Here is a 26,150-nt window from a genome sequence, read left to right on the forward strand (position 1 = left end):
TTTGTTTTGAAAATCATTTTATTCACTTAATGGAATCACACACAATTGCAAAAAAATAAAGCATAATATATTGCACAATACAAGCTACAATGCATATATAACCACCCCAAGATACTCGTCTCGCAAGTGTAATTATAAATAATAGCATTTTAGCTTTAAACTGTAGTGTAGTCAGAAGGCAAACAAAGGGTTGTGAAGCAAATTTATAGGCTATCGCAGCATGATTTTCTTTGGGAACCATCTTCTATAAATTCACAACCAAGAAACTGTCCATCAGTTGCTTTGCATTCATGTATAACATCTGGGTTTTTTTTTGTTGTTGCAATAACTGATTTGTATGAGAATCAGTGACAATACTGATCCTGCACCTACAATATTCGAGATACAAGGAACACCTGCAGGTACAAATCAATTAAAATGCAAAATTAGCATTGTCACTTGCATATCTTTACATGATTATTTTTCGTCACCTTTTGATACCTTTAAAAAAATGTAATGATATGTCAATGAATTAATCAGAATACTGCTGAAATGAACATAGAGTGGAATCACTGGTTCGGCCAGTTACACTGATTGTGTCAGTTCATAAATAGTTAATGCATACAAACTAGTAGACATATGATATCTTTTAAATAAATTTTGAATCATGTTGTTATTAGAATTAATAATTACAGGTCTAGTTCAAGGGGCAGTCTCAAAGTTCCATAATCACCAAAAATATCTGGTCATTTTATTGTGAAATGTAAACATTATACCAGTATTTGGAATGATATGTCAACAGAAACTTAAATCCAAATAATTTCATTTACTACTATTTTATAAATTTATTACAAAACCCATTAAGAGTGACGGACAGGTCAATGTGTGATGTCAATGTTTGAATTCAAATCACATCTCCATATCGACAGAGAGAGAATTTGATGTCACCGTTTGAATTCAAATCACATCTCCATATTGACAGAGAGAACTTGATGTCACTGTTGAATTCAAATTAAATCTCGATATCAACAGACCAAGAACTTGATGTCACTGTTGAATTCAAATCGCATCTCCATATCTACAGAGAACTTGATGTCACCGTTGAATTCAAATCGCATCTCCATATCGACAGAGAACTTGATGTCACTGTTTGAATTCAAATGGCATCTCCATATCTAGTCACCGTTTGAATTCAAATGGCATCTCCATGTCGAAAGTGAGAACTTGATGTGAGTGTTGAATTCAAATCGGATCTCCATATCGACGGAGAATTGATATCACCGCTTGAATTCAAATCACATCACCATATTGACAGACCGAGAACTTGATGTCACAGACTGAATACTGCATCTCCATATTGACAGAGAGAGAACTTGATGTCACCGTTTGAATTCAAATCGCATCTCCATATTGATAGAGAGAGAACTTAATGTCACTGTTTGAATTCAAATGGCATCTCCACATCAAGTCACTGTTTGAATTCAAATCACATCTCCATGTCAAAAGGGAGAACTTGATGTGACTGTTGAATTCAAATTGCATCTCCATATCGACAGAGAGAATTTGATGTCACCGTTTGAATTCAAATCACATCTCCATATTGACAGAGAGAACTTGATGTCACTGTTGAATTCAAATTAAATCTCGATATCAACAGACCAAGAACTTGATGTCACTGTTGAATTCAAATCGCATCTCCATATCTACAGAGAACTTGATGTCACCGTTGAATTCAAATCGCATCTCCATATCGACAGAGAACTTGATGTCACTGTTTGAATTCAAATGGCATCTCCATATCTAGTCACCGTTTGAATTCAAATGGCATCTCCATGTCGAAAGTGAGAACTTGATGTGAGTGTTGAATTCAAATCGGATCTCCATATCGACGGAGAATTGATATCACCGCTTGAATTCAAATCACATCACCATATTGACAGACCGAGAACTTGATGTCACAGACTGAATACTGCATCTCCATATTGACAGAGAGAGAACTTGATGTCACCGTTTGAATTCAAATCGCATCTCCATATTGATAGAGAGAGAACTTAATGTCACTGTTTGAATTCAAATGGCATCTCCACATCAAGTTACTGTTTGAATTCAAATCACATCTCCATGTCAAAAGGGAGAACTTGATGTGACTGTTGAATTCAAATTGCATCTCCATATCGACAGAGAGAGAACTTGATATCACCGTTTGAATTCAAATACATCTCCATATTGACAGACCAAGAACTTGATGTCACCATTTGAATTCAAATTGCATCTCCATATTGACAAAGAGAGAACTTGATGTCACCGTTTGAATTCAAATCGAGAGAAGTGGTTGATATTTTAATGGATACGCCATGAACATTTTCTCTGCACTTCATATTTTGTCAAGAATTTTTCAAAGAAACCACTCTTTACTCCGAGTGGCAACACATTAAAATGTTGGTTTTCGAGTTAATTATACAAATATTATATTTGGAATTGATTAAGTTTTAGTTATGTATCACAAATTCATGCAACAGTAAGTGAAATATCACACCTGCAACTTGGAAAATGCACCTTAATACACTGTGTAAAAAATAATTTTATTCCTGAAAGTTTGTTTAATTGTCATGGCGACATTACAAACACTACATCAGCCACTTTCTGAAAACACAATGCATGGCAATATTTACTGTATAGCAAGGACATTTATTTGAAGACCCACCCCCCCCTACCCCCCCCACCAAAAAATCCCCAAAACAACTCCAAAACAACACTAAGTGGTACTTAATTAATTTCCAGATGGATACAAATGTTTTAATAAATAGGTCAGCTTCTATATTAATTTAATAACACTCTCCCAGTACTTTGATGATTACTAAACACAATTCATGCTTACTTTACACCCAGAGTACATGTAGCTTTACCAAACATATCTCTTGATATTATGTAGCTCAAGTGTCCTCTAGCCGTGGATTGTACGAGACACTTGAGATAGATATTATGCAGTTTAAGGAATGCAGCAAGCAGACATTTAAAAATAATTAAAAGTTATATTTACACTGGTGTAAATTAACTACAAAATGTTTAAATAATATATAATCAAACATTCACTTCAATACATACATAATATTATATACTAATAAATAGCACTATTTGTTGACAAGACAAAAATACTGAATATATGATGTTAATATATTAAACCTCAGATTCCTCTAAAACACAAGAACTATTTGCTATATAAGCATTAATTTATTATTTTGTCCAAATATATCAAGCAATTTTCTACACTATTAAAAACAGAATACTGATACATGGAGACTGATAAAACTATTACCATCTTTGTGATGTAGTGGTGAAGACATCAGACTTAAAGCTGGTAGGTATTGGGTTCACACCCTAGTACCGGCTCACACAGAGAAAACGTTTTTAAATGGCTCGGTGGGGATATGTCAAAAAACTACATCAACGTCTCTCTCACAAAACATTAATCCAGACAGACAGATATACAGCCTAGATAGTTAAAGCCCTTGGATGTGGATGAAATCATCTTAAACAATATTGGTATGCTGAATGGTCAATTCATTATCATGTGGTTATTTGTGACACAGAACACTTCTGATGTTTAACAAACAGAAATGCATAGAATAGAAGAAAAAAAGTAACTACATTTTTGTTAAATTTTCAAATTATCATCTTTTTATATTAACAATGTAAACTTTCATCAGCTGCCCGTTTTTCTTGTGGAAACAAATGCCATAAGACAGACCTAATTATTAACACAAACAATATCTAGATCTGAAATAGGTGTAGGTTATAAATCAATAACATTCTTCATCTCGTGCAATATCAGAAGCCTTATGGTGATTTTTCATTCTGCATAGCATTTTAAAAAGGGTGATTTCTGGTCTACAACAGAAAGATTCCAGTGTTGATATATCACAGGTCTTTATAGAATGATAAACCAATAAATAAATAACACAAATAGACATCTCTAAATGACAAACATGACACCACGATTAGGCACATTTCATGTGAAAAAGTATCAAATACCTTGTACAATGTAATAAATTATGACACATATATGCAAATAGAAATAAAACTTGTAAGCAGAATACATGTAAATATAATGAATATTTCACAAATCCAGACTGGGAACTTTGAGGGGAAGCTCTGTGCTTTCAATCCGTAGTTTTCCTTTCGATTTCATTGCCACCTGAAAGCAAACACATCTTAGGTTAATTGCTGTAATTCCTGGTTTTCTACAGTGAATGATTCCAATTGATACTAAGTATTTGACAGTATTGTTTTTAAGTAGTGTTTGGATGCAGCCAGGTGGTACAGCACTTATTACTGATGCTGTGAGTTGTAGGACTGATCACCCTTAATGGAACTCGGTTTTCTTGCCCACTGGACTGAATTATCCAGCTTTTGCATGGTGCTAGATAAATCTGTTTAGCACCCCAGTGCTGGATGATTTCTACATACGCATGACATCATAACTCATGCTTTACAACGACTGATGTCATAACTTATGGTTTTCAGAATTCTGTTTGCCATTTCACGTCCTATCATTGTTTTAAAAATATTTAAACAAATTAATATGTCCAATGCTATATTTATTTTTATGTCAATGTATAAGATGGACTATATTTTTCCATGTATGATTAAATGAGTTTGTAGGTAAAATGTTTATGAATCGTTCTACAATAAACAAACCGTAGATTACAAAATTAATGTTTTGTTTCCATAATTAAATGGGCAAGAAAAAGAATCAATCACCATTGTGAGGTATAGATAAGGCAATTCCATCTCTCGGGACAAGATGTTTTTGTGGGAGCCAAGGTTTACCGAGGCCCTTACAAAAACATTTTGTCCCGAGAGTTGGAATTGCCGTATGTATACCTCACAATGGTGATAGATTCTATTATTACATCATCGGAACTCATGTCACATACATTCTGTCCTGTCGATGGGAAAGTGCACATAAAAACACTTCCTGCTCCTAGCTACACATAACCTGCATGGCAACAGTGGGTTTCTCCACCACTGCTTATTATAAGCAATAAACTTCAATCAAATGAACTCTTTAATTTATATAACTGAAGTGGACTAAACAAATGTCTGGGTAAAATGATTTGCCACTTGGCTTATTGTGGCATCTCGTTTACTAGCATATATCACCAGATAAACAAATACCTTGCACTCATGTAACTTATGCATCTCTTCTTTGAGTTTTTCAAGAATTGGGTTGGAAGATCGGTTTGCTTTTGCTTGACTCTGGAGCTCACTTATATTCAGTTCATCTTTCTGGAAATAACATAATGTTAAAAAACAAAATGTCACTGACTTTAGTGACAAAATTATCAGCTCCATCTCACATTTATACAATTCAGAAACAGTTTTCAGCAAAATGTTAATTTTGTAATCGACACAGGAAGTTGCACATAATGAACAAAACATGATGTGTCACAGATGTTGTTGTTACATTCCAGGTAACCATTTAGTATCAACATGCTAAATAAAGTACACATGTACATCACATCAAGACTTCAGAAGTGCAAAACAGTTTTAAGAACAAAACATATTCATGAAAATATGAGGGGCAGAACTGTTCTACGCACCAATAAGTTATGTCAAACTAGTAACATTAACTTCTTTTTAATTGTAATTTCAAAAACATTTTTACAATAAAAATCTTTTCCTTTTTTAAAAGTCATGTAATACACTTACTAATTTATTTCTAATTTCAATACCAAATTTTCTTTACTCTAAAAATTATCTTTTATAAGCTTTAGGCTAAGTGAATGTATATTACTAAAAGCACTGTTACCTTTTCAGCAAATCCCTTTTGAGATCCCTTGCCATACAGACGTAGTATAGATCCCCAGCTGGTCACATGTGAGTGGAGTTTCTGAAACAAATCAGCAGATACTCAAACACATAATTCTTTATATTTGGAACATCTATTCACAATAAACTGTAAATTCTTTAAGGCAACTCAAGTTTTTGCAATGACAATACATCTGAGAAAATGACAAACATATTGTTTTGTTAAATCAAAATTAATGCTGGCTACATTACAATATTAACATTTAAACCAAATATTGTTCTATTTATCTAATATTCATTTCATTTCATTTAGTTATTTCCATCCAATTAGGTTCAAGCACGCTGTTCTGGACACACCCCTCAGCTATCTAGTCCATCTGTCCAGGACAGTGGCTTAGTGGTTACTAAGAGAGAAGTCGGTGCAGTGGCCTTACATCTACCGAGTAAGTCATTAAACTCGCCATGGTTGGGAGACGGTACAGTGATTTATCTCACAGTAGGCCTACCAATGAAGAGTTTGTTGTCACACTTCACAGAAATGTACTAGAAACCTAACTCCTCATAAAACTGAACATCTCCTCATCTGACCACATCCGAAGATAAAAATCACAGCAAGGTATTTTAATGCATACTTTAAGTTTGCTCTATTTACCTGTAAAATAGAAACTTTACTCTTATTTACCTGTAAAATAGAAACTTGCTCTATTTACCTGTAAAATAGAAACTTTGCTCTACTTACCTGTATAGGTAGTACTAAACCAAATAACTTCCGGCTGGGTCAAAGTTCGAAGTGCACAGAACTTTTGATAGAGAAGTGAACACCACAAGTCCTGTGATTGGTTATAAATGTGAGTGTGTTGGTTGTAAAAAATAATAGTTTCATCTGGGTAAAAAAATGTGCAATTTTATTTCATCTAGTACCAATGTGTCAAGTAGCCTTGTGCTTGAAACATGTATGGGGTACCTGTAAAATAAAGTACTCGAATTTTGTGCGAAACTAGGGTAGTCACAGACGCTACCCGTTATCTCAGAAACGAGCAGCTTGACCCCCATTTTTTTCTGATTCACTTTAAGTGTAAGGGGTGGTAGTATTTATATCCATGGCGTTTATGTCGGTTGATACATTGCAGGTAGGAGTTTTAGCCACATATGTTACTATTGTCGTCTATGGGATTTGATTTGATAGTATATATTCAGTGCATAATAAAAAATATTATGATTTTGTCATTTTATTTAATTAAACTATACTGGTTGATTAATTAGCCATCACTCGATCATGCAAGTTCACAATGACCTTGACCGTGACCTTGACAATAATCTCTGTACATGGCTCTGAATGGAGTTTGAATCAAAGTTAGCACTGAAGAAAAGTTGGTTTTGGCCTATAATTCATACTGTAAAGATTTCAATAATTTCTTTTTACATGGTATTTGATTTGCCATATATAACTGCTCTTAAATATGGTATTATATATAGGCAACCTGAACTAAGATTTTAATAGCAATTTATTTTTATATTAAAAATAGCATGTGCCAATAGTGGGTTAATGTCTTTAGTTTCCATTAACATTTACATTAATGTTTTATGTATGAAATTCTGAAAATTCAAATTTGTAAAGAAGTTGATTTTTATTGTCATTTTGACATATTTATAGGGTGCTCAGTTATATTTTAGACAAATTTGTAGTTTTATGCAAAATTTAAAGTAAATTTGAAGAAAAACTTTACCAAAAACATAATTAAATTTGTTGTCACTATTGTGCCTTCTGTTCTTATTTGTACATAACAATAAGGTTGTTAAACATATACTTAGATCTCCAGATCATTTTTTTTTTTTTTAATAATCACTTAGTTAGCTCTCATGAAAAGCATTTTGAGTTTATACTAGATTCAGAACCAATTTTTTCAGATTTGATTATCTGCCTTGGATTAAGTTGATAATTTATTTTATTGTTAAAGCTGTATTACCTAATGTTACTAGCTAAATAAAATGCTGGATTACAGATTGTAGGAATACATCTAATGTACATATTGTATTCATCCGGATTAGAAAATAACGCAAGAAAATAGATGTTCGGGTAAATTTGTCATTTAAAAATAGTTTTTTTCAGTAATTAATCAAAAATAAATGTGTTAAAGCTGCATGATTATTCCAGATATCACAACTATTAAAACCTCCAACTACAGTAGGCTATAAATAAAATATAGTCAGGAATATTGGTGGCTGCCAATAGTTTTGATGGTTCATTATGAAAATCAGCATGGCCGATGGATTTGAAATTCCCACACCTGGTAACTTGAAGACACCCACACCCAGCATACAGGATTTCCTCCCAACACTAATGTTCAGGACATTAAGTCATTACTTCATACAGGTAGAGTGATGTTTGTGTTTCCTTCCTCAGACAGTGTATTTTTTTAATACTGATATTTCTTTGACGTGCCTGTTAAGGTCTTCATAATCTAGGGGTCAATCAAGTGCATGTGTTTTAATGGAATTCTAAAGAGGTAGAGGTACTCTAACTATCTTTGTTGTCTCTACATATATACCTGAGTACACACACCCAACTGAAAGTAAATATCTTCAGGAGTTTTATTTTAAAACATTTTGTTTAATATGACATATTGCATTTGTACAAAACTATATGCAATATATATGCTTTTTGAGGTGTACATTATATTAGGTTGCACTGTAGAAACAACAGTTTCAGTGAGGTTGTCAGTTTATGTCAGAATACACCAGATCCTGGTTGTCATAAAGACACATAGTTGGACACTTTTTGAAAAATGTATGTTATCAGTATAGGTAGTACTAAACCAAATAACTTCCGGCTGGGTCAAAGTTCGAGGTGCACCAAATTTTTGATAGAGAAATGAACACCACAAGTCCTGTGATTGGTTATAAATGTGAGTGTGTTGGTTGTAAAAAATAATAGTTTCATCTGGGTAAAAAAAAATTGCAATTTTATTTCATCTAGTACCAATGTGTCAAGTAGCCTTGTGCTTGAAACATGTATGGGGTACCTGTAAAAAAAAGTACTCGAATTTTGTGCGAAACTAGGGTAGTCATAGACGCTACCCGTTATCTCAGAAACGAGCAGCTTGACCCCCATTTTTTTCTGATTCACTTTAAGTGTAAGGGGTGGTAGTATTTATATCCGTGGTGTTTATGTCGGTTGATACGTTGCAGGTAGGAGTTTTAGCCACATATGTTACTATTGTCGTCTGGGATTTGATTTGGTAGTATACACCCTAAAATAGAAACTTTACTCTATTTACCTGTAAAATAGAAACTTGCTCTATTTACCTGTAAAATAGAAACTTTGCTCTACTTACCTGTAAAATAGAAACTTTGCTCTATTTACTGTAAAACTGAAACTTTGCTCTATTTACCTGTAAAATAGAAACTTTGCTCTACTTACCTGTAAAATAGAAATGTTGCTCTATTTACTGTAAAATAGAAACCGCTCTACTTAGCTGTAAAATAGAAACTGCTCTATTTACCTGTAAAATAGAAACTGTGCTCAACTTAACTGTAAAAATAAAAACTGCTCTACTTACCTGTAAAATAGAAACTTTGCTCTACTTACCTGTAAAATAGAAACTTTGCTGTATTTACCTGTAAAATAAAAACTGTGCTCAACTTAACTGTAAAACAGAAACTTTGCTCTATTTACCTGTAAAATAGCTTGAGCAGCCTGCTGTTTACCATCTCGTTTATTTTTTGCAATGACCTGACAAAACAACATAAAAAACAATTAAACACACACTGACACCATACAACTATTGGAAGATAATGTATACATATAACATTTATATATTTATTAAAATCAGTAGAATGATTTTTAGTCAAATATATTCTGAATGTCAATACAGTACATCAACATCATTATCCAGGTATTGCCACACTGAAAAACTGAATTTTCCATTTCCTCTTTCATTAAAAACCCCACCACCAATCCACATAACTTATATTTAAGAATGTACCATCCAGGCTGATGGTGGATTTCAGTTCTTACCGTAGCCGTATGCTTTCCAACTGTCATTGTGAATTCACTTTTTTGGTTTTTAATTTTCCTCATAGTCATCTCGCAGTGTGTGTCACCCAGTCCGTAGTTTCTGTCCAAACACACACAACATCACAATATTTATTACTTTCTAAAATACACCCACCTCACTGAACAAAACATTTATTAATCTAAACATTGAATAATAGTAAACAAGCTCACATTGTGATACTATAATATTTTACAATAGATATTAAATTACATATATTTATTGTTTATAATTTCAACCTTCTCAGTACAAAAAGTTAAAAGTTAGTTTTGTTTAACGACACCACTAGAGCACATTGATTTATTAATCATCAGCTATTATGTGTCAAACATTTGGTCATTTGATTCCTAGTCTTCAAAGGAAACCCACTACATTTTTCCTTCAGCAACAAGGTATCTTTTATATGTACTTTCCCAAAAACAGGATAGCATATACCACAGCCTTTGCTAAACCAGTTAAGAACATACCCAATGAGAGAATGGGTCCACTGAGTGGATTCGATCCTACGATGCTAGCCCCTCAGGCGAGTGCTCTACCGACTGTGAGATAGATCTCACCGACCACTTCTCAGTACATTGTTGATCTGGGCGGTATTCAAATTTCAGTTTCGGTATCAGTATTTTTATGGCGATTTATTGAGGTATCGGTACAGTATTCGGTATTGATACAATACAGTATTGATATAATACCGATATTGACATAATACCGATATCAAGCAGTATTTTCGGTATACTCGGCTTTAAATGCATGCCTGAGTTAAGTCTCACCCACTAATTTCATCTCTCTCTTCTTTTCAGCTATTTTGTGTTCATCAGATACATTTTTCAATATCGAAATTTCAGTATTTTGACATTTACTCGGTACTGTAAATCGGTACTATTGACATGATGGCGATACCGAAAAGTATATACGGTATAGCACCCAGCTCTCATTACAAGCTGTATGAGATCCAGTCTCTCTCACCTTCTGGGCGCGACGTAGCTCAGTGGTACAGCGCTCGCTTGCTACGCGGTCAGTCTGGGATCGATCCCCGCCGGTGGGCCCCATTGGGCTATTTCTCGTTTCAGCCAGTGCACCACGACTGGTATATCAAAGGCCGTGGTATGTGCTATCCTGTCTGTGGGATGGTGCATATAAAAGATCCCTTGACGACAGCGGGTTTTCTCTCAATCTCTCAATATCTGTGTGGTCCTTCACATTATGTCCGACACCATATAACCGTAAAATAAAAATATGTTGAGTGCGTTGTTAAATAAAAAACATTTCCTTTCTCTCACCTTCTGAGACATTCACAGAGAATCTGATTGGGACTCTGATGACCGGCTTTAGTTCCCAGTTCAAACACTCGCGGGTCTTCAATTTTAATGTTGTCGAAAAACTGAAAACAAAACAAACAATATATTTTACGTCAAACCTGTGATGAACAGCCACATTCGTAAATATCAATGAGTGGCCTCAAGATAGCTGGCCATTTAGTACTAGTCAGTTGATACTACAGGAGATGATTTGAGAAACAACATGTCTTAATATTTAGTCCTAGCATGTGAGAAATATTAACATAACCATACAGTCAGATGATTACTAACCCATGTCAGGGCTAGCTCTGGCACTCACCAAGTTCGCCAATTGCGAATTTTAAAAACAATTGGCAAAATTAATTTTAATCTGACAAATAAATTTCTTGCAGTAATTGTTATTTTATTAGAAAATACCTGGGTTTTTGCAATTTTTAAAGTTTAAATAGATAATTTGATGAAATTTTCTGACCACCCTGAGCTAGCCCTGCATGTGACTGAATCAAGCTTGTGAATGTGTCATCACTAATTAGTGACAAGCGATCCAGTTCCTAACACATGGGCTGCAACATGTCAATAAATTCAAATAAAACACACTGAGGACATCATCGATGTTACTAAACAAGAATTTGTTAAAACATGTCACATTTAAACTTACAGAAAAATCATCATCTAATGTTTTGTGATCTTCATTGTCCACTTTATTCATCTCTGGAATCAAGATCTTTAAAGTATTCTTTGCTGAAAGAAAACCAAATATTTCAGATTAATAGAGATAACAATACAGTGTGTTGAAATATAGCTATAAAACAATCATCATTAATAAAACTCATATTAATTAAATATATTTTAAAATAAACATACTATTAAAACAATTTATTTCAACTTTTAAGTTAAGTTTGTTTTGTTTAACGACACCACTAGAGCACATTGATTTATTAATCATTGGCTATTGGATGTCAAACATTTGGTAATTTTGACATAGTCTTAGCGAGGAAATCTGCTACATTTTTCCACTAGTAGCAAGGGATCTTTTATATGCACCATCCTGGACAAGATAGCACATACCACAACCTTTGATATACCAGTCATGCAGCACTGGCTGGAAAGAGAAATAGCCCAATGGGCTCACTGATGGAGATCGATCCCAGACCGACCATGCATCAGTCGAGTACTTTACAACTGGGCTACATTCCGCCCCATTTAGCTTTTAATTTTTAAGATTTAAGTAAATAAATCAAATAGATCACCCATCACTAATGACAATACCTGCTTCTAACTTAGCTGCTTTCTTGCTGGAGGCATAACCTATACCATATTCTACATCCTCAATGATTACTCTGGCACTGTATGGAGTTGCTGCATTTTCTGAAAGTCAACACAAACAATAAATTCTAATAAACATCTTTTCGGATGAAACAAAAGAAACAAACAAATAATAACCAGTAAATTAAAATGGTTAATAAAACATGGTAGAAGTATAGTACTACAACAAAATTATACAACTCACAAAAACCCCACCCACCCACCTCCAACAAACCACCACCAAAAAACCCCAACCCTCCACACCATGCTTAATGTTAAGTGGTCTATACTGAGTTTGTTGCCTTTATAACATGTTTATGACATACAGAGACCTTTTGGTAACCAAAGTTACATATTAAATATATTTTCTTGTTTAGAATATCAGTGTCTGTATAAACAATGTGTTTGTTGTCGTCCTAATGTTTGTATAGTCAAAACCAGATTTTACCTTTCAATAAGTTCATACATTTAAAAAAACAAATATTACAAAGTGAAATAAAAAATGATTGCTACAAACCACAAACACACTGGATATACAGACACTGGCATTCTAAAGAAGAACATGTATTTAATATGTAATTTTGGTTGCCAAAAAGACTCTGCTAGTGGGAAATATCTTACAGTGGCTACAACTTGGGATAGTCTCTTTGAATGAATACAATAGAACAAATATCAGCCAAGTTATTATACAAGTCCCCCATTCAAAAAATGTGAGTCCTGGATGCATCCCAAATGAGCAAAAAACATCCACTACCAAAATCTAATTAGCGCCTTCACATCAAGCAAGTTTTGTAGCAATATGTAAAACATTTATCTAATTTTTTGTGAGAATAAAAAGTTAACTTAGGATGACAGATACATGTAACATTTAGTTTCAAATCTTATCTGTAAGTTATTCTGTGACTGTAGAATTTCTATAAGGTCCTACCTAGCTCCTTGAAAACATATCTGGGCTGGACACGCATTGTGTGCTGGACATACTCATGGAGAATACAAACATGAGACTTGCCGGACGGATTCAGAACAAAATCTGAAACAAAATCACTAATGTTTTTATATCACCTAAATTCATTAGTTTTATTCTTCAAAAAATCACAGCAATGTTTGTGTGTTTAGATAAGGTAAGAATAAGTTCATCGCAAATCTGCTTTTTTAGAACAAAATGTGATATCCTAAATATTGTGGCCAATCAACAATCACAATGTACATTTTGTCAACACAAGCTCAACCACACTTAATAGAGAAAATACCGTAGTCAAACAGATGCTATAGTCACACTGACATCCAAAAGAAACTATATCCAGAAAAATGTGTTTAATTTCCTTTATAACTTGGATAATGGAAATAAAATGGTGGTTAAATATGTTCCTGCTTTTATGGAATAAAATTTTGTTCCCAACATGCTAAAACATCACTCTCGTGAATATATAATTATTATGTTTTAAACATGCAACATATTTTGGGTATTCTTCAGTAGTCTATTGGTATAGTTTCTTTTGGATGTCAGTATGTGTGTTTCAAATTCCCCTTCTGTCCACCCCATAACTGACTGACCTCAGCCAATCTGAGATAATAATACCCTGGGACAAACGGAAATACATATTTGAAAGACGGGTAAATGAATACAATTCACAATGTTCCTGTACACACCTTTTCTCTTGCCACCCTTTTCTCCTGGTTTGTTCGAGTTTGGCAGTGGACAGGTGATCAATTTGGTGTTCATAGGCTACAAAAATAAATAACAAAAAGGTGTTTTAGTAATAACTACATATATGTAATTATGTAATACAAATTTCTCTTCTGATACATAGAGAATACTCCCCGAGTGACTTGTGATATCATAATTTATCAACACGAGTTGACAAAAAGTATGAATCCGAGGCTTTTTTATACTTTTATCTACAAGTGCTGATAAATTATGATATCACAAGACACAAAGGGGTATTCTTTTTATCATCCATTATCATTATTTTCATTTGCGACAATTGAAAACAATGTCAGTAATGTGGGTTGAATGTCACTATATATGGCAGCGGTAGACTTGTTAACTAGCAGAATGAGAGTGGCGTGATGTCACTAATGATAGGTTTAGTGCCGAAACATACACAGTGATGTAACAAAATAATGTCTGGTGACTAAAATTTGACCAATCAAGATTATAAGAAGCGGTATCTCCTAGGAGAATATCGCAGGAGATAACGCAGGAGATAACGCAAATTATAGTGCCAGCAATATCTCCTACAAAAGCCTTTAATGGATGATAAAGAAATATATTGGTTACTACACTTGCTAAAGGTAGTTAAACAGGAAAACTGAGTTGCACAGCACATTTTAAAGGATATCACTTCACACATTGCGCGACCTGGCGAAGTGATCGAAAACGTTTGCTTTGTTCAGACTGACACTCCCGTTACTGTTTATGTCTGAACACTCCTTCATAAATAATAATTAAGTAGGAATTATGTACGTCTATGAAGTGATAAGTTTGTGCCACAAACTCATTCAACAGGCCTAACCCAAACCACCAGTGTCAGACACTGAAAGTAAAATGTGCTTCTGACTGTTGATATGTAATTTTATATAGTTTTGCGTATTTAATAAATATTTAAAATTCAGTTTAATTTGCTCAGTGAAACTTGTTCATCAGTTGCTTAATTTGAGTTAATAGAATATTAACACGTGATCAAAATGGTGACCATCATATTCATAATCTATAGCTAAATAGCTGGTTATCAAATAGTTTTAGGGATTACCGTTACATTACATTTTGGGGATTACACTTTATTTGTTGGAGATAATATTATTCAGATTTTCTTAAACTTAGTAACATGTAATCAGTTACACATAAATAAGGATGTAAAAATTTAAACATAATATTGGGTTAATAACTTCATTTTGTGCAGTTTGTTTTTCATTTAAAAAATTAATAAATCAAATTGTCTTCCTGTTGAAAATGTTCCCTCTTAAAGAGGAAGAAGTGTTCACCCTACAAACTGGACCTAGCTTCACCTCAGTAGATGCACTTCAGACTTAATAAATGATGTTCTTTGTTACTGCATTTATAGAAAATGTTCCCGATACTGTGAACAAAAATACTATATAGTAGAAAATAGATAAGAGTTATCATCCATTTATTTCAAAACAATGGGACTAAACCATGTACCGTTAGTAGGGCCAAACTTGGTTTAATGCAATATCAAGTATCTATATTCTTGCCCAGCTTTAGGTTATCTAAGTTGCATATTAGGACTCACCCTGTCCATAGGCAATTGGTAATTTTTATATAAAGTGGCTACAAAAATTAATGTTCGGCTAATAAAAAATTTCTTAAATTCACCACATTTTAAATATATAATTTTCAAGGAAATATTCTATATATCTGAAAATTGGCTAAACCAAATTTCGTTCCAGTGTGAGCCCTGCATATACATGTATATATTACTTCAGTGCCTCATCTGCCTGTTAGTATAAATGACTACAAGTAAAATCAAATCTAACTAAACGCACCAGCTCAGGCCGAGATTGTTTCTTGATCTGCAGGAAATGTCTTCTCCTCTCTCTCCAAGTCCTAAACAATAAACCAAAAAATTATAATCAGTTATTTTAGTATAGACTATATTTTTATTACACCTGAATTTATATTTAAAAAAAAAAAAAACCCAATAAGGCCACACTAATTTTTATATGTTAAATTATGAATCAAGATTTACAAACAGCAAATAATTTTAAAACATAATACAAATTTTTTTTTTTTTTTAAATCCCTACAATACCATTTTTGTTGTCAAGTTACATCAAACCACTAATTTTTCTGAGATAAACCAACCACTGATTTTTTCTCTAAAATGTAGAACATCTAATTACTGAGAATGTTAAATATTCCGTTATTCTGAACTGGCTCCAAATCAAACCTTTAATATTTGATTGTGAACAATGTCCGACTCACTTGTACTTTCTAACAGTTATAATTTTAAACTGGAACAACTTCTCACAATACTTTCTAACTTCTTGAGCATCTGGAAACAAAAATAAAATAAAAATAAAAATGTAAACAAAAAAATGTGGAAAGTGTAAAATAGTAATATTAGTTTAAGTGATTAGTTTCAATGCTTTCATACCCCCACCCCACCCCCCCAAAGGCAGACTAATATATAACTGCCCCTCAACTAGAAGATATTAGTAATTGGGGGTGCAGTTACCTACCAGTATAAAATTGTTTTTCAGCGGAGAGGGGTGGAGGAGGGTGGGACATAGCCCAGTGGTAAAGTGTTCACTTGATGCGCAGTTGGCCTGGGATTGATCCCCGTCAGTGGACCTATATTACCATTTCACCAAACTTTGTTTCGTATGTTAATGGATGGTTAGCAGGCTACAAACCAAACTTTGTTTCGTATGTTAATGGATGGTTAGCAGGCTACAACCCACCATCTAGGTACATGTATTAACTGTTGATGGATGGTTAGCAGGCTACAACCCACCATCTAGGTACATGTATTAACTGTTGATGGATGGTTAGCAGGATACAACTCACCATCTATGTATTAAGTATTTTTAATGATTTATTATAGTTGGTCCTGATATGCTAATAAAATATACTCGCAGAATACCACTTTAACATATGCAATTTATAACAAAGGTTTGAATGACTTCACAGTGAAGGAAGGAAATATTTTATTTAACGACACACTCAAAACATTTTATTTATGATTATATGGCATCGGACATATGGTTAAGGACCACACAGATATTGAGAGAGGAAACCCGCTGTCGCTACTTCATGGGCTACTCTTTTCGATTAGCAGCAAGGGATCTTTTATATGCACCATCCCATACACAGGATAGCACATATCACGGTCTTTGATGTACCAGTCCTGGTGCACTGGCTGGAGTAAGAAATAGTGCAATGGGCAACCAACCGCGAATTAAGTGAGCGCTTTATCACTGGGCTACGCCTCGCCGCCAAACTTCCGAATGAAGTTAGATGGCTTAGGGATCTCTGTTTTGTATATATCTAAAACTGGGTTAACTTTACATGAAATGAACACTGTTTAGTCAGACAATTATTAGCTATCAATAGACAACAATCTGTTTTTCCTTCTATTTCGGACTCCTCCTGGACAGTTCAGTTCAAAATAACAATAAATCTGTTAAACTGATCCAGCAACATGTAAATAATTCCACAACAAATGTTCATTTATGTATATTAATGGCACTGTGCCATATTCTTGATAATAAATGGTAACTTCTTAACATTTTAACGTAGAACAATATTTTAAATACAACAAATAAATTGATGTTGCTGACAACTGCATCCATATAATTACATATCATTATCAATTCATGTTTAAAAAATTTGTTTTTTGAAATTTACAAAGCAAATAAAAAAAATATTTCACTATAAAAAAAATTCAACATGCATTATGATGAATATCCTTAAATGCATCTACAAAACAAGTTTCATTGATGTAGGACATTCAACTAAATGCAAAGTTGACGCCGTCACTGGAAAAAAAAAAATATCTCGCCTTTTTACTCTAAAGGTGGCGAGACAAAAAACAAGTGATAACATATTCTATTATCAGTACTACCTAAAGATGATTCTTTCAACCGCTGGCCAGCACTCTCTACTTTAACGGCAGGAATGTTAACAGATGAGCCATAAACACCTGAAAAAAACAAAACAATGTTCATTGTACAGGTACAAAAACAACTGTTAGATTTTAGCTATCATGTCGAATATTCACAAATACCAATAATTACAGTGAATCTACCAATACTGTACTACTGACCAGTGTTATACCTTGAAAATTAAAAAAATTAAATGTCATTTACAAAATTTTAAACAAAATTATAATAAAAAGAAAATTAACAAGACGAAAAAACAAAACAGACTACTTAAAATACTTCTGTTTGTACATACAGCTTGCAAACTGTGGTCTTTCTAAATTTATATAATTAACAATAATAATAAAGATATACAAAAAACCCAAAACGATCCCGAATATCGAATACATATCGTGGATAACCTGTATTCGGTGCACCGAATATGTGAGTGAATTGTTGCAGCTCTAGAGGGTATAATTCAGAATGTTTCCAAATGAACGCAGAAACATTACGGTAGGTACCGATACTACCGATAAATGTTTACTTTGCCTATTTTTATCAAACTCATTCCCTTTCTACTAAACAGTTAGAAGTCACTTCTCCGACTTTTTCATTTCTAGATTATGCCCTGATAATGTGTAGTGATCTCTGAAACTTGCATAACAAATTGCGATGTGATACTGAATAAAATGTTTCCCGTAACGATCATGGGTCACTGGTCTGGAGGGTGAAAAATGCAATGGGTGCATGGAGGCTGATTCCCTACGATCAATTGCAACTAAGCAGGTAAGTGCTGAACTATTGATTCTTGAGCTACATCTCTCTCCAATAATGCAAATGAACCCAACGACTCCATCAAGGTAGGATCAGTGTCCCAGGACACCTCAGACAAGTGCTACATTGAACTATAGTAAACTTAGTGGCAATAAAACTTATTTCATATACATGTAACTGTAGTTTGACTTGACTATTTACATCTTCAGTCTGAACAATTATCATGATCCCACTCATTGGCAACACAACCCATTTAATATAATAACTGCACAGGCCTTGATGGAGTCATCGTTAAGCCATCGGACATACAGCGTGTAGGTATTGGGTTCGCAGGCCAGATAGCTGAGGAGTGTGCCCAGGAAAGCATGCTTGAACCTTAATTGGATATATGTATGAAAATAAGTTGAAATGAAATGAAAATTGCAGTTTTGCTGTGATTATTTACCTTTTCTATCTAAACAATTATCATTCGGAGTCTCAACACATTCATCTACATTCGTGGTGCTTGCCCGAGAAGATTCATTCTTCGAAACAATCCCATTTGTAATTACTGTGTTAACATTCTGTTCAGGACCATCATGATCACTGCTTTCTGCATCTTGGGGCTTGCTTCTCTTGACAACATCAGCTGTGTCTGAATCTTCACGAGTGTCGCCAGCAATATCCTGATCATTGTGACTTACTGTTGAAGAGGGCACTGAATCCGTCTGCTGTGGATCACCAGCTTTTTGCACCAGCTGTGAAGAATCACATTCAGCTATTACTTCTACTTTAGAACCACTCTTAGTCCCATCGTGTGGTGTCGGACTCTCCTTCTCTCCGCTTCTACGTGGACAGACCGGAACCGATTCCTGTCCCTCTGTGGTTGAAGTGCAGTTGGGACTGAAATTCTCATTCACACAGTTACTTGGTGGGTTCTCCTTGTTTTGATCTTCAGTTTTATCTAAACACCGCCGATAGTGTAGACATGGAATGGCACTAAGAGGAATGTTGTGTTTCTGGGGGGAAAATAATAGTAAACAGTTATAAATAAAGTAAGAATATATCTATTTAAAAGAACGTAACAAAATATAATCAAATCAAACCAACTTCTAGCATAATTAAACTACAGTCATTTATTTAGTCAGTAAATAAAACTTTATTTTTGAAGGTTTCACTAAATATTTACCATTTCAAAAAGCATCTGGTGTTTTCTAATATATACTCTTCAAAAGAAGAAACGCAAAACCAGATTGTCGTAACATTTGGAGAATTGATTTAATTATTGAATGGTGAGTCCGATAATTACCAAATGTTGCAGGATTGTTCACAATTCACTCTAGTCCATTGTGAGTAAGTGATAGGACACACCACCAAGGTCAAGGTCATCTGGAGTCAATACCGGGTGTGGCCTCCGCATGTGTTGACAACTGCCTGGCACCGCCTGCCCATTGAAGCAACCAGAGTACGGATGACGTCCCGGAGGATGGTGGCCCACTCGGCCTGCAAGGCTGCTGCCAGCTCGGGCAGGGTCTGGGGCTGTGGTTGTCGCTGTCGGAGGCGTCGGTCCAACTCGTCCCATAGATGCTCAATTGGGTTCAAATCCGGTGATATCGATGGCCAAGGAAGGACATTAATGTTGTTGTTCTGTAGGAAAGCCGTTGTGAGACGTGCTGTGTGAGGCCTGGCGTTGTCATGTTGGAACACTGCGTTGGCGTTGGCCATAACTGGAACAATGTGTGGCCGGAGGATCTGGTCAATGTAGCCCTGTGCATTCAGGTTGCCCTGGACCAGGTCAGTTCTGCCAGTGTGTGAGATGGCTGCCCACACCATGACACTACCCCCGCCGAATCTGTCCACTTCCTGCACGCAGTTTGCCGCATAACGTTCACCACGACGCCTATACACGCGACATCTTCCATCATGACGTCGGAGCAGAAATCGGGACTCGTCACTGAACCACACCTGTCTCCATCGCAGTTGAGGCCATTGTCGATGAATCTGGCACCACTGCAGTCGGAGTCGACGGTGTTGTGGTGTTAAGATGACACCTCGAACTGGACGTCTGGCACGAATTCCTACCTCACGTAGGCGGTTCCGTACGGTCTGGTCGGATATCCTGCGCAAACCTGGTATTGCTGCGGCTGTGGAGGTAGCAGTAGTCAATCGTACCCGGATGTAGCGGTCCTGCCCGGGGGTAGTGACCCGTGGTCGACCGGATCTAGGGAGGTCACGTGTTGATCCATGTTGCTGGTAACGGTCCCACAGTCTGGAGATGGTGCTTGGGGACACATGGAATGCCCTGGCAACGGCCGTTCTGGATTCGCCTGCGTCTAGTCGGCCGATGGCATTGTTTCTCTGCGGTTCACTGAGACGTGGCATGTCCTGGATTGTCAACTGTCGGCCAGATACAGAGGCCAGGCAAGCGAACACCCTGCACTTTTATACTGTCGGTGTTCATGTTGCACGTGCAGACAACGCACGTGCAGTGGTGACATGGTTTGCACGTGGCTGCGTTTTTGCGAATATTCACATTTTGGAACTTTATTGTACAGTAGCTGCGTTTTATCGAATGTAACCGTGGGAATGTGTTTGGGACATGCAATGACCTTATATTCACAAAGCATGAACCGGTAGTAAACATAAAATCGGAGTTATAACCCATTTGTACCATTTTGCGTTTCTTTTTTTGAAGAGTATATTTTCATACACTGATGATCAACTCAAAAATGGCTGAGGTACAACTAGCCCATAACATAACTCTACCTAGCTACCATACTACATCAAAACATTTCATACACACTTAAACACCTACATGGAGTTCCATCGCCTGTTAAGAAAGTAGGATGGCAGGGACACCAAACATGTTTTTAAGCTAACAAACGAACTGTACAATGCTATAAAATAATTTGGAACCATCAAATGGGAACACAATTGAAAATACTGAATACTAGACCCTATCCTTAGTACTAATATTCAAGTACAGTAAAATCTTGTTGGGTCGAATTTGGAAGGGTCGAATACTCCTCAACACTCGAACCAAAAACAAAGCCCCGAGTTACACTTACACCGAATGTTGACCGAATGATTATATCGAACTACCCGATGGGTTGAAAATTTTTTCGAGCAACGACGGGATTCAAGTCATCAGGATTCAAATGTATATGTTAATATAATTATGATCAACATAACTAGAATGACATACCCGGACACTACCAGGTCCCAAGAAATAGGGCTGTGACAGAGTGACCACCCTTGAATCCTTGTGGAGGTAGACTGGCATGCCACAATTGTGAGTGACCACAACCCATCCTTCAGGAATGATGTTAAATGGATCATGGCAGAGTTCTAAAATAACAAATTTTATTTTATTTATCTGCTGAAAACAGAAGTATCAAGATACAATATTCTTTAGCTACATTTAAGACTACACGTAATAATTCCAATACAACAATGAAAAGAGGACATGGTGTCAAACTAACTGCATTAGAATCCAGTTGACTAAGACAAATCAATTTAACTTCTATATAATACAATTATTCAAATATACATACATACTTTTGTAACTATGGTACATGAAAGTATCCAACTTATTTCTAATATGCAATTAAGGCATAATAAAATATATTTTGTCTTTAATTCAAGTATTCTGGGCCCAACAGATTTTTGTATTTCTTAAGTTCAAGGGCCATAATTCTGCAAAAAAATTAGTTAGTCACCATGAAAGTCAAACTTGATCTGTAACAGTACATGATAAAGCTATACACAAAATTTCAGGTCAATGTCTTGAGGAACTGTGGAGAAAAAAAAAAGGTCCAGAAAATTAATTTACATCTCCTAAATTCAAGGGCCATAACTCTGTCAAAGGAGGTTAAATTGCAAGAAGTCAAACTTGATTTGCAACTGTACACTTTAAAGCTATATACAAAATTTCAGCTGAATATCTTTGCAAAGAAATGTCCAGAAAACTCATTTGTGTATCTCCCAAATTCAAGGGCCATATCTCTGTCAAAAATGGGTAAATAACCACGTACGTCAAACTTGATCTGTAACAGTACTTGATAAAGATATATACAAACTTTCAGCTCTCTATCTTGAGGCATTGTGCAGAAAACATCTAAAAAACTATATGTGGGATAAACTGACAGACCAGGGCTTCTAGATTATGGTAGCACCACTCCCATGGCTAGTGATATTCATTGTTGGGCTAGTAAATAACTACTATTGTCATGCCCGACAGTTAGTGAAATTTTGTTGTCAAAAGTTACAGTTAAGTCTATTTTGTAAATATGAATATCCTGCCCCCACCCCAATCCCCATTGTTAGTGTTTTAATCTCTATCTCCCTCTTTAGGTCACATATCTGATTATTACTATTATTTAGTAAAATTGTATACTCAACAACGAAAGTTTAGCAAATATCTTTTATGACGTCTAAATTGGCCAGGATTGAATAAACTTAAAAGAAAACCAGGTCCTCCATTTGTTTTAAGGCAAAGGTTGATGAGTTTATGTTGTTTGTAAATGGGAAACATTTCAGATGTGAATACTAATTAATAAAAATATGTTAATTTATAAATGTTATGCCATGTGTTGTAACATTAGCTAAACTTCCGTTGTTGAGTATATTAACTTAAAGTTAATCGTGGCTAGTAACAAAATTAATCACTAATCCCATGGCTAGTGGATTTTATATAAATTCTAGAAGCCCTGTAGATGGACAAAGAGACAGACAAGAAACCTATATTCTTACACACCCGTGTATACAACGTATGTTGGAGATCATTTCTGAGAGGTCATGACCCAGTTTAGTGTTATTGTAAGGAGATGTAAAGTGACGTCATTGGAATACTGACGTCATTCAAATTCAAAATTTGCTGTATTATTACAATGCTTCACCACATTAAAATGCTTTTCATCAATTCCATTTTCCGAATGGTTGGCAAATGTTTTAGAGTGCTCTATTTTTTAATGAAAACGGATTTGTTAGTACAGTAGTGATTTGGTTATGACGTGGTATGTATGCTTAAAATCAAGTATCCATACGTCATGACCCAGTTAGGTTACGTTCTGTAACAACATAATTTAGTTCATTATATTGTTTATATTTTCATCGTTTCGAGGTAGTTAAGAAAGAGAATACTACATTCATGTCCATTTGATACTATTTATGTTACAACTCGTTTAAAAACGTATCCAACGAGCGAAAACTTGTTGTAAGATAAATGGTATCAAATGGAAACTCATATATTATTCTCTCTGTCACCTATGGTTGGACTGGTAGGGCACTAATAACACTACAGAACATACTACCATTATATTATTTACTATAAAACCAGACCTTCCCATGAAAAAAACCCTAATGGGAGTAATTAATTGCTCCCTTAACTTAAACTATGGGAAGCTATTTAAGATATTAGTATTACCATGTTGATAATATATGGCAAACTAGATTGATAGCTCTTCTTCAACAGTGACGTCTGTAAAACCTGTTTTGTAACATACACACTAAAACTGTAATTACGTGTACATGTACGCAGATATAAGACATACTGTGTGTTCTGTAGTCTACAAATACTTAATATACATAATAAACATTACAATGAACTTACAGAGTAAATATATTAATTACCTTTGAGTACAATTTTTTCCCTGAGTATTGGTTCCTTATCATTTCCATCTGCTCCAATAGACTCTTTGTTGATTCCTTCCTCCAGCCAGGCATAAATTTCATTGTCATCAACATACTCTCCATCGCTGTCCTCCCCTTTACTGTCATCTTCGTCATCATCGCCCTCGATGTCGTCAATGATTTCCAGGTCAAATTTATCTTGATCAATCATGTTCCGTTTGCTTTCAATACTGATAAGGTCTCGGAGTTTCTTTCTCGGAGGTTCATCGCCATCACCTTGACGACTGACAGACGATTCCCCCTGAATGCTGCTGTCATCACCAACATCATTTTCACAGTCCAACTGGTCAAATTTTGAATTGGACATATGACTTGATGATGGCAACTCACTGTCCTCTTCGTCAATGTTAGAGTCTGAGCCACACTTCCGTTTCAAATGAGATGAGACTTCAGACGTACAGTTGTTACTAATCTGCATACCACCATCGCCATCCAACTTACATGTATCTTCAACTGATTCATTCATTTCTACTCTGGAATTCATTGTTATTCAAATAAACTGAATGGGGTCTTATTTAGGAAAGTACATATATATTTTCAGTTTGACTAAATGAAGTCGACTCAACCTATAATCATACAAACGTTGCTTTGTGTTCCTCCGACCTCAATACCTGATGGGTCAACATGATGAATGAACTGCACAACTGTCACAAAGACAAAAGTTTTATTTTATTTTCAATAAACACTTGCTTAAAATAACGAAGAACTAAAATAACCTTTAATAACATCTTCCCTCTTTCTAACTAGTTAATATTGAAGATCAGGTCTAAGCTTATTACTCCTCATAGATTAAAAAAATATATATAACTTAATTTAAAAAAAAAAATCAATTTACATTTAATTAATTGTCTTAAAGAAATTATAGTGACTTTCATACATTTACAATATATCTTATACTATTGTAAAATATACAAATGATTTTAGTTTCTTTTGTATTTTTATTTACCAACCTGTACATAAAGTGGGATTTTAGAGGTGACAGCTCTGAGCCTACCATGATGGTACAACCAATATACACTTGGTCAAACTGTATGCTGTAACCTTAAAAAGTTGAACATACATGTACCAATGTGTACATGTATACACTATACAACATGTATTACACATGCATATGTACGGGGGTGGGGGTGAATATAAGCAAATATGTACACAATACAATGTACATTTGTTGCTTACATGTACATGTACATATATATAAGTTGATCAAAATCACTTAACTATTTAATTATATTAACAATATAAAAATAACCTTTAACTGCATGGATGCAGTTGAGATGAGGTAACCAATAAACCAATCAAAGCAGTTCCAGCAGGAAGAAACAAGGGAAGATAACTTTCAAAGAAGCAAGGGCAATTACTCTCAGAGAAAGAGGATAGACGTGCGTGACCAGAAGAATATGTGCACTGCTTAAAATACTGGTAATGCTGGAGCTGTTCTAGATCAAAGAGACTTCAGCCTTACAAGTACAGATTACAGCACACCAAATAGTATGCACCTCTGGTCAGCTTCACTCCTGTAGGAACACAAAGTTACACATCATTAGAATAAAAACTAAACATCATACTGAAGTGTACACGTACATGTATCATGCATGCTAGTGATACCATTATTTTTTAAAGTGCACATGAAAATAAAACAAGTGACGTCAGATTCACTT

At 35.0% G+C, this 26,150-nt stretch overlaps 1 protein-coding gene across 2 annotated transcripts; it reads right to left on the reverse strand.

Moving 5' to 3' along the window:
- Positions 1 to 25,999, reverse strand: LOC121368308 (microprocessor complex subunit DGCR8-like). 2 transcript variants are annotated; one of them, XM_041492981.1, is made up of 17 exons: positions 25,742 to 25,999; positions 24,433 to 25,136; positions 22,007 to 22,149; positions 19,268 to 19,820; positions 18,033 to 18,110; positions 16,391 to 16,460; positions 15,953 to 16,013; positions 14,096 to 14,171; positions 13,374 to 13,475; positions 12,410 to 12,508; positions 11,799 to 11,881; positions 11,123 to 11,223; positions 9,809 to 9,908; positions 9,467 to 9,523; positions 5,792 to 5,872; positions 5,158 to 5,268; positions 1 to 4,174 (listed from the first exon to the last, which is right to left on the reverse strand). In XM_041492981.1, exons 2-17 carry the CDS (start codon positions 24,974 to 24,976, stop codon positions 4,097 to 4,099), a joined length of 2,337 nt encoding a protein of 778 aa, XP_041348915.1. In that variant the 5' UTR covers positions 24,977 to 25,136; positions 25,742 to 25,999; the 3' UTR covers positions 1 to 4,096. The 2 variants fall into 2 exon arrangements, with proteins under 2 accessions (XP_041348915.1, XP_041348914.1); XM_041492980.1 differs by having other exon boundaries at positions 24,433 to 25,999.
- Between the last annotated feature and the right edge of the window lie 151 nt (positions 26,000 to 26,150).

This window comes from Gigantopelta aegis, chromosome 3 (assembly GCF_016097555.1).
Source record: "Gigantopelta aegis isolate Gae_Host chromosome 3, Gae_host_genome, whole genome shotgun sequence".
NCBI classification, from domain to species: Eukaryota; Metazoa; Mollusca; class Gastropoda; order Neomphalida; family Peltospiridae; genus Gigantopelta; species Gigantopelta aegis.

Bases quoted from the DNA above. Each gene is read 5' to 3' on its own strand.
- LOC121368308 (XM_041492981.1), bottom strand. From the start codon at position 24,976: ATGAATTCCAGAGTAGAAATGAATGAATCAGTTGAAGATACATGTAAG. The intron at 16,461-18,032 runs GTAGTACTGATA...TTTTGTTTCCAG, and splicing joins GTTGAAAGAATCATCTTTAG to ATGCTCAAGAAGTTAGAAAG. The intron at 16,014-16,390 runs GTGAGTCGGACA...TTTATTGTTTAG, and splicing joins ATAACTGTTAGAAAGTACAA to GACTTGGAGAGAGAGGAGAA.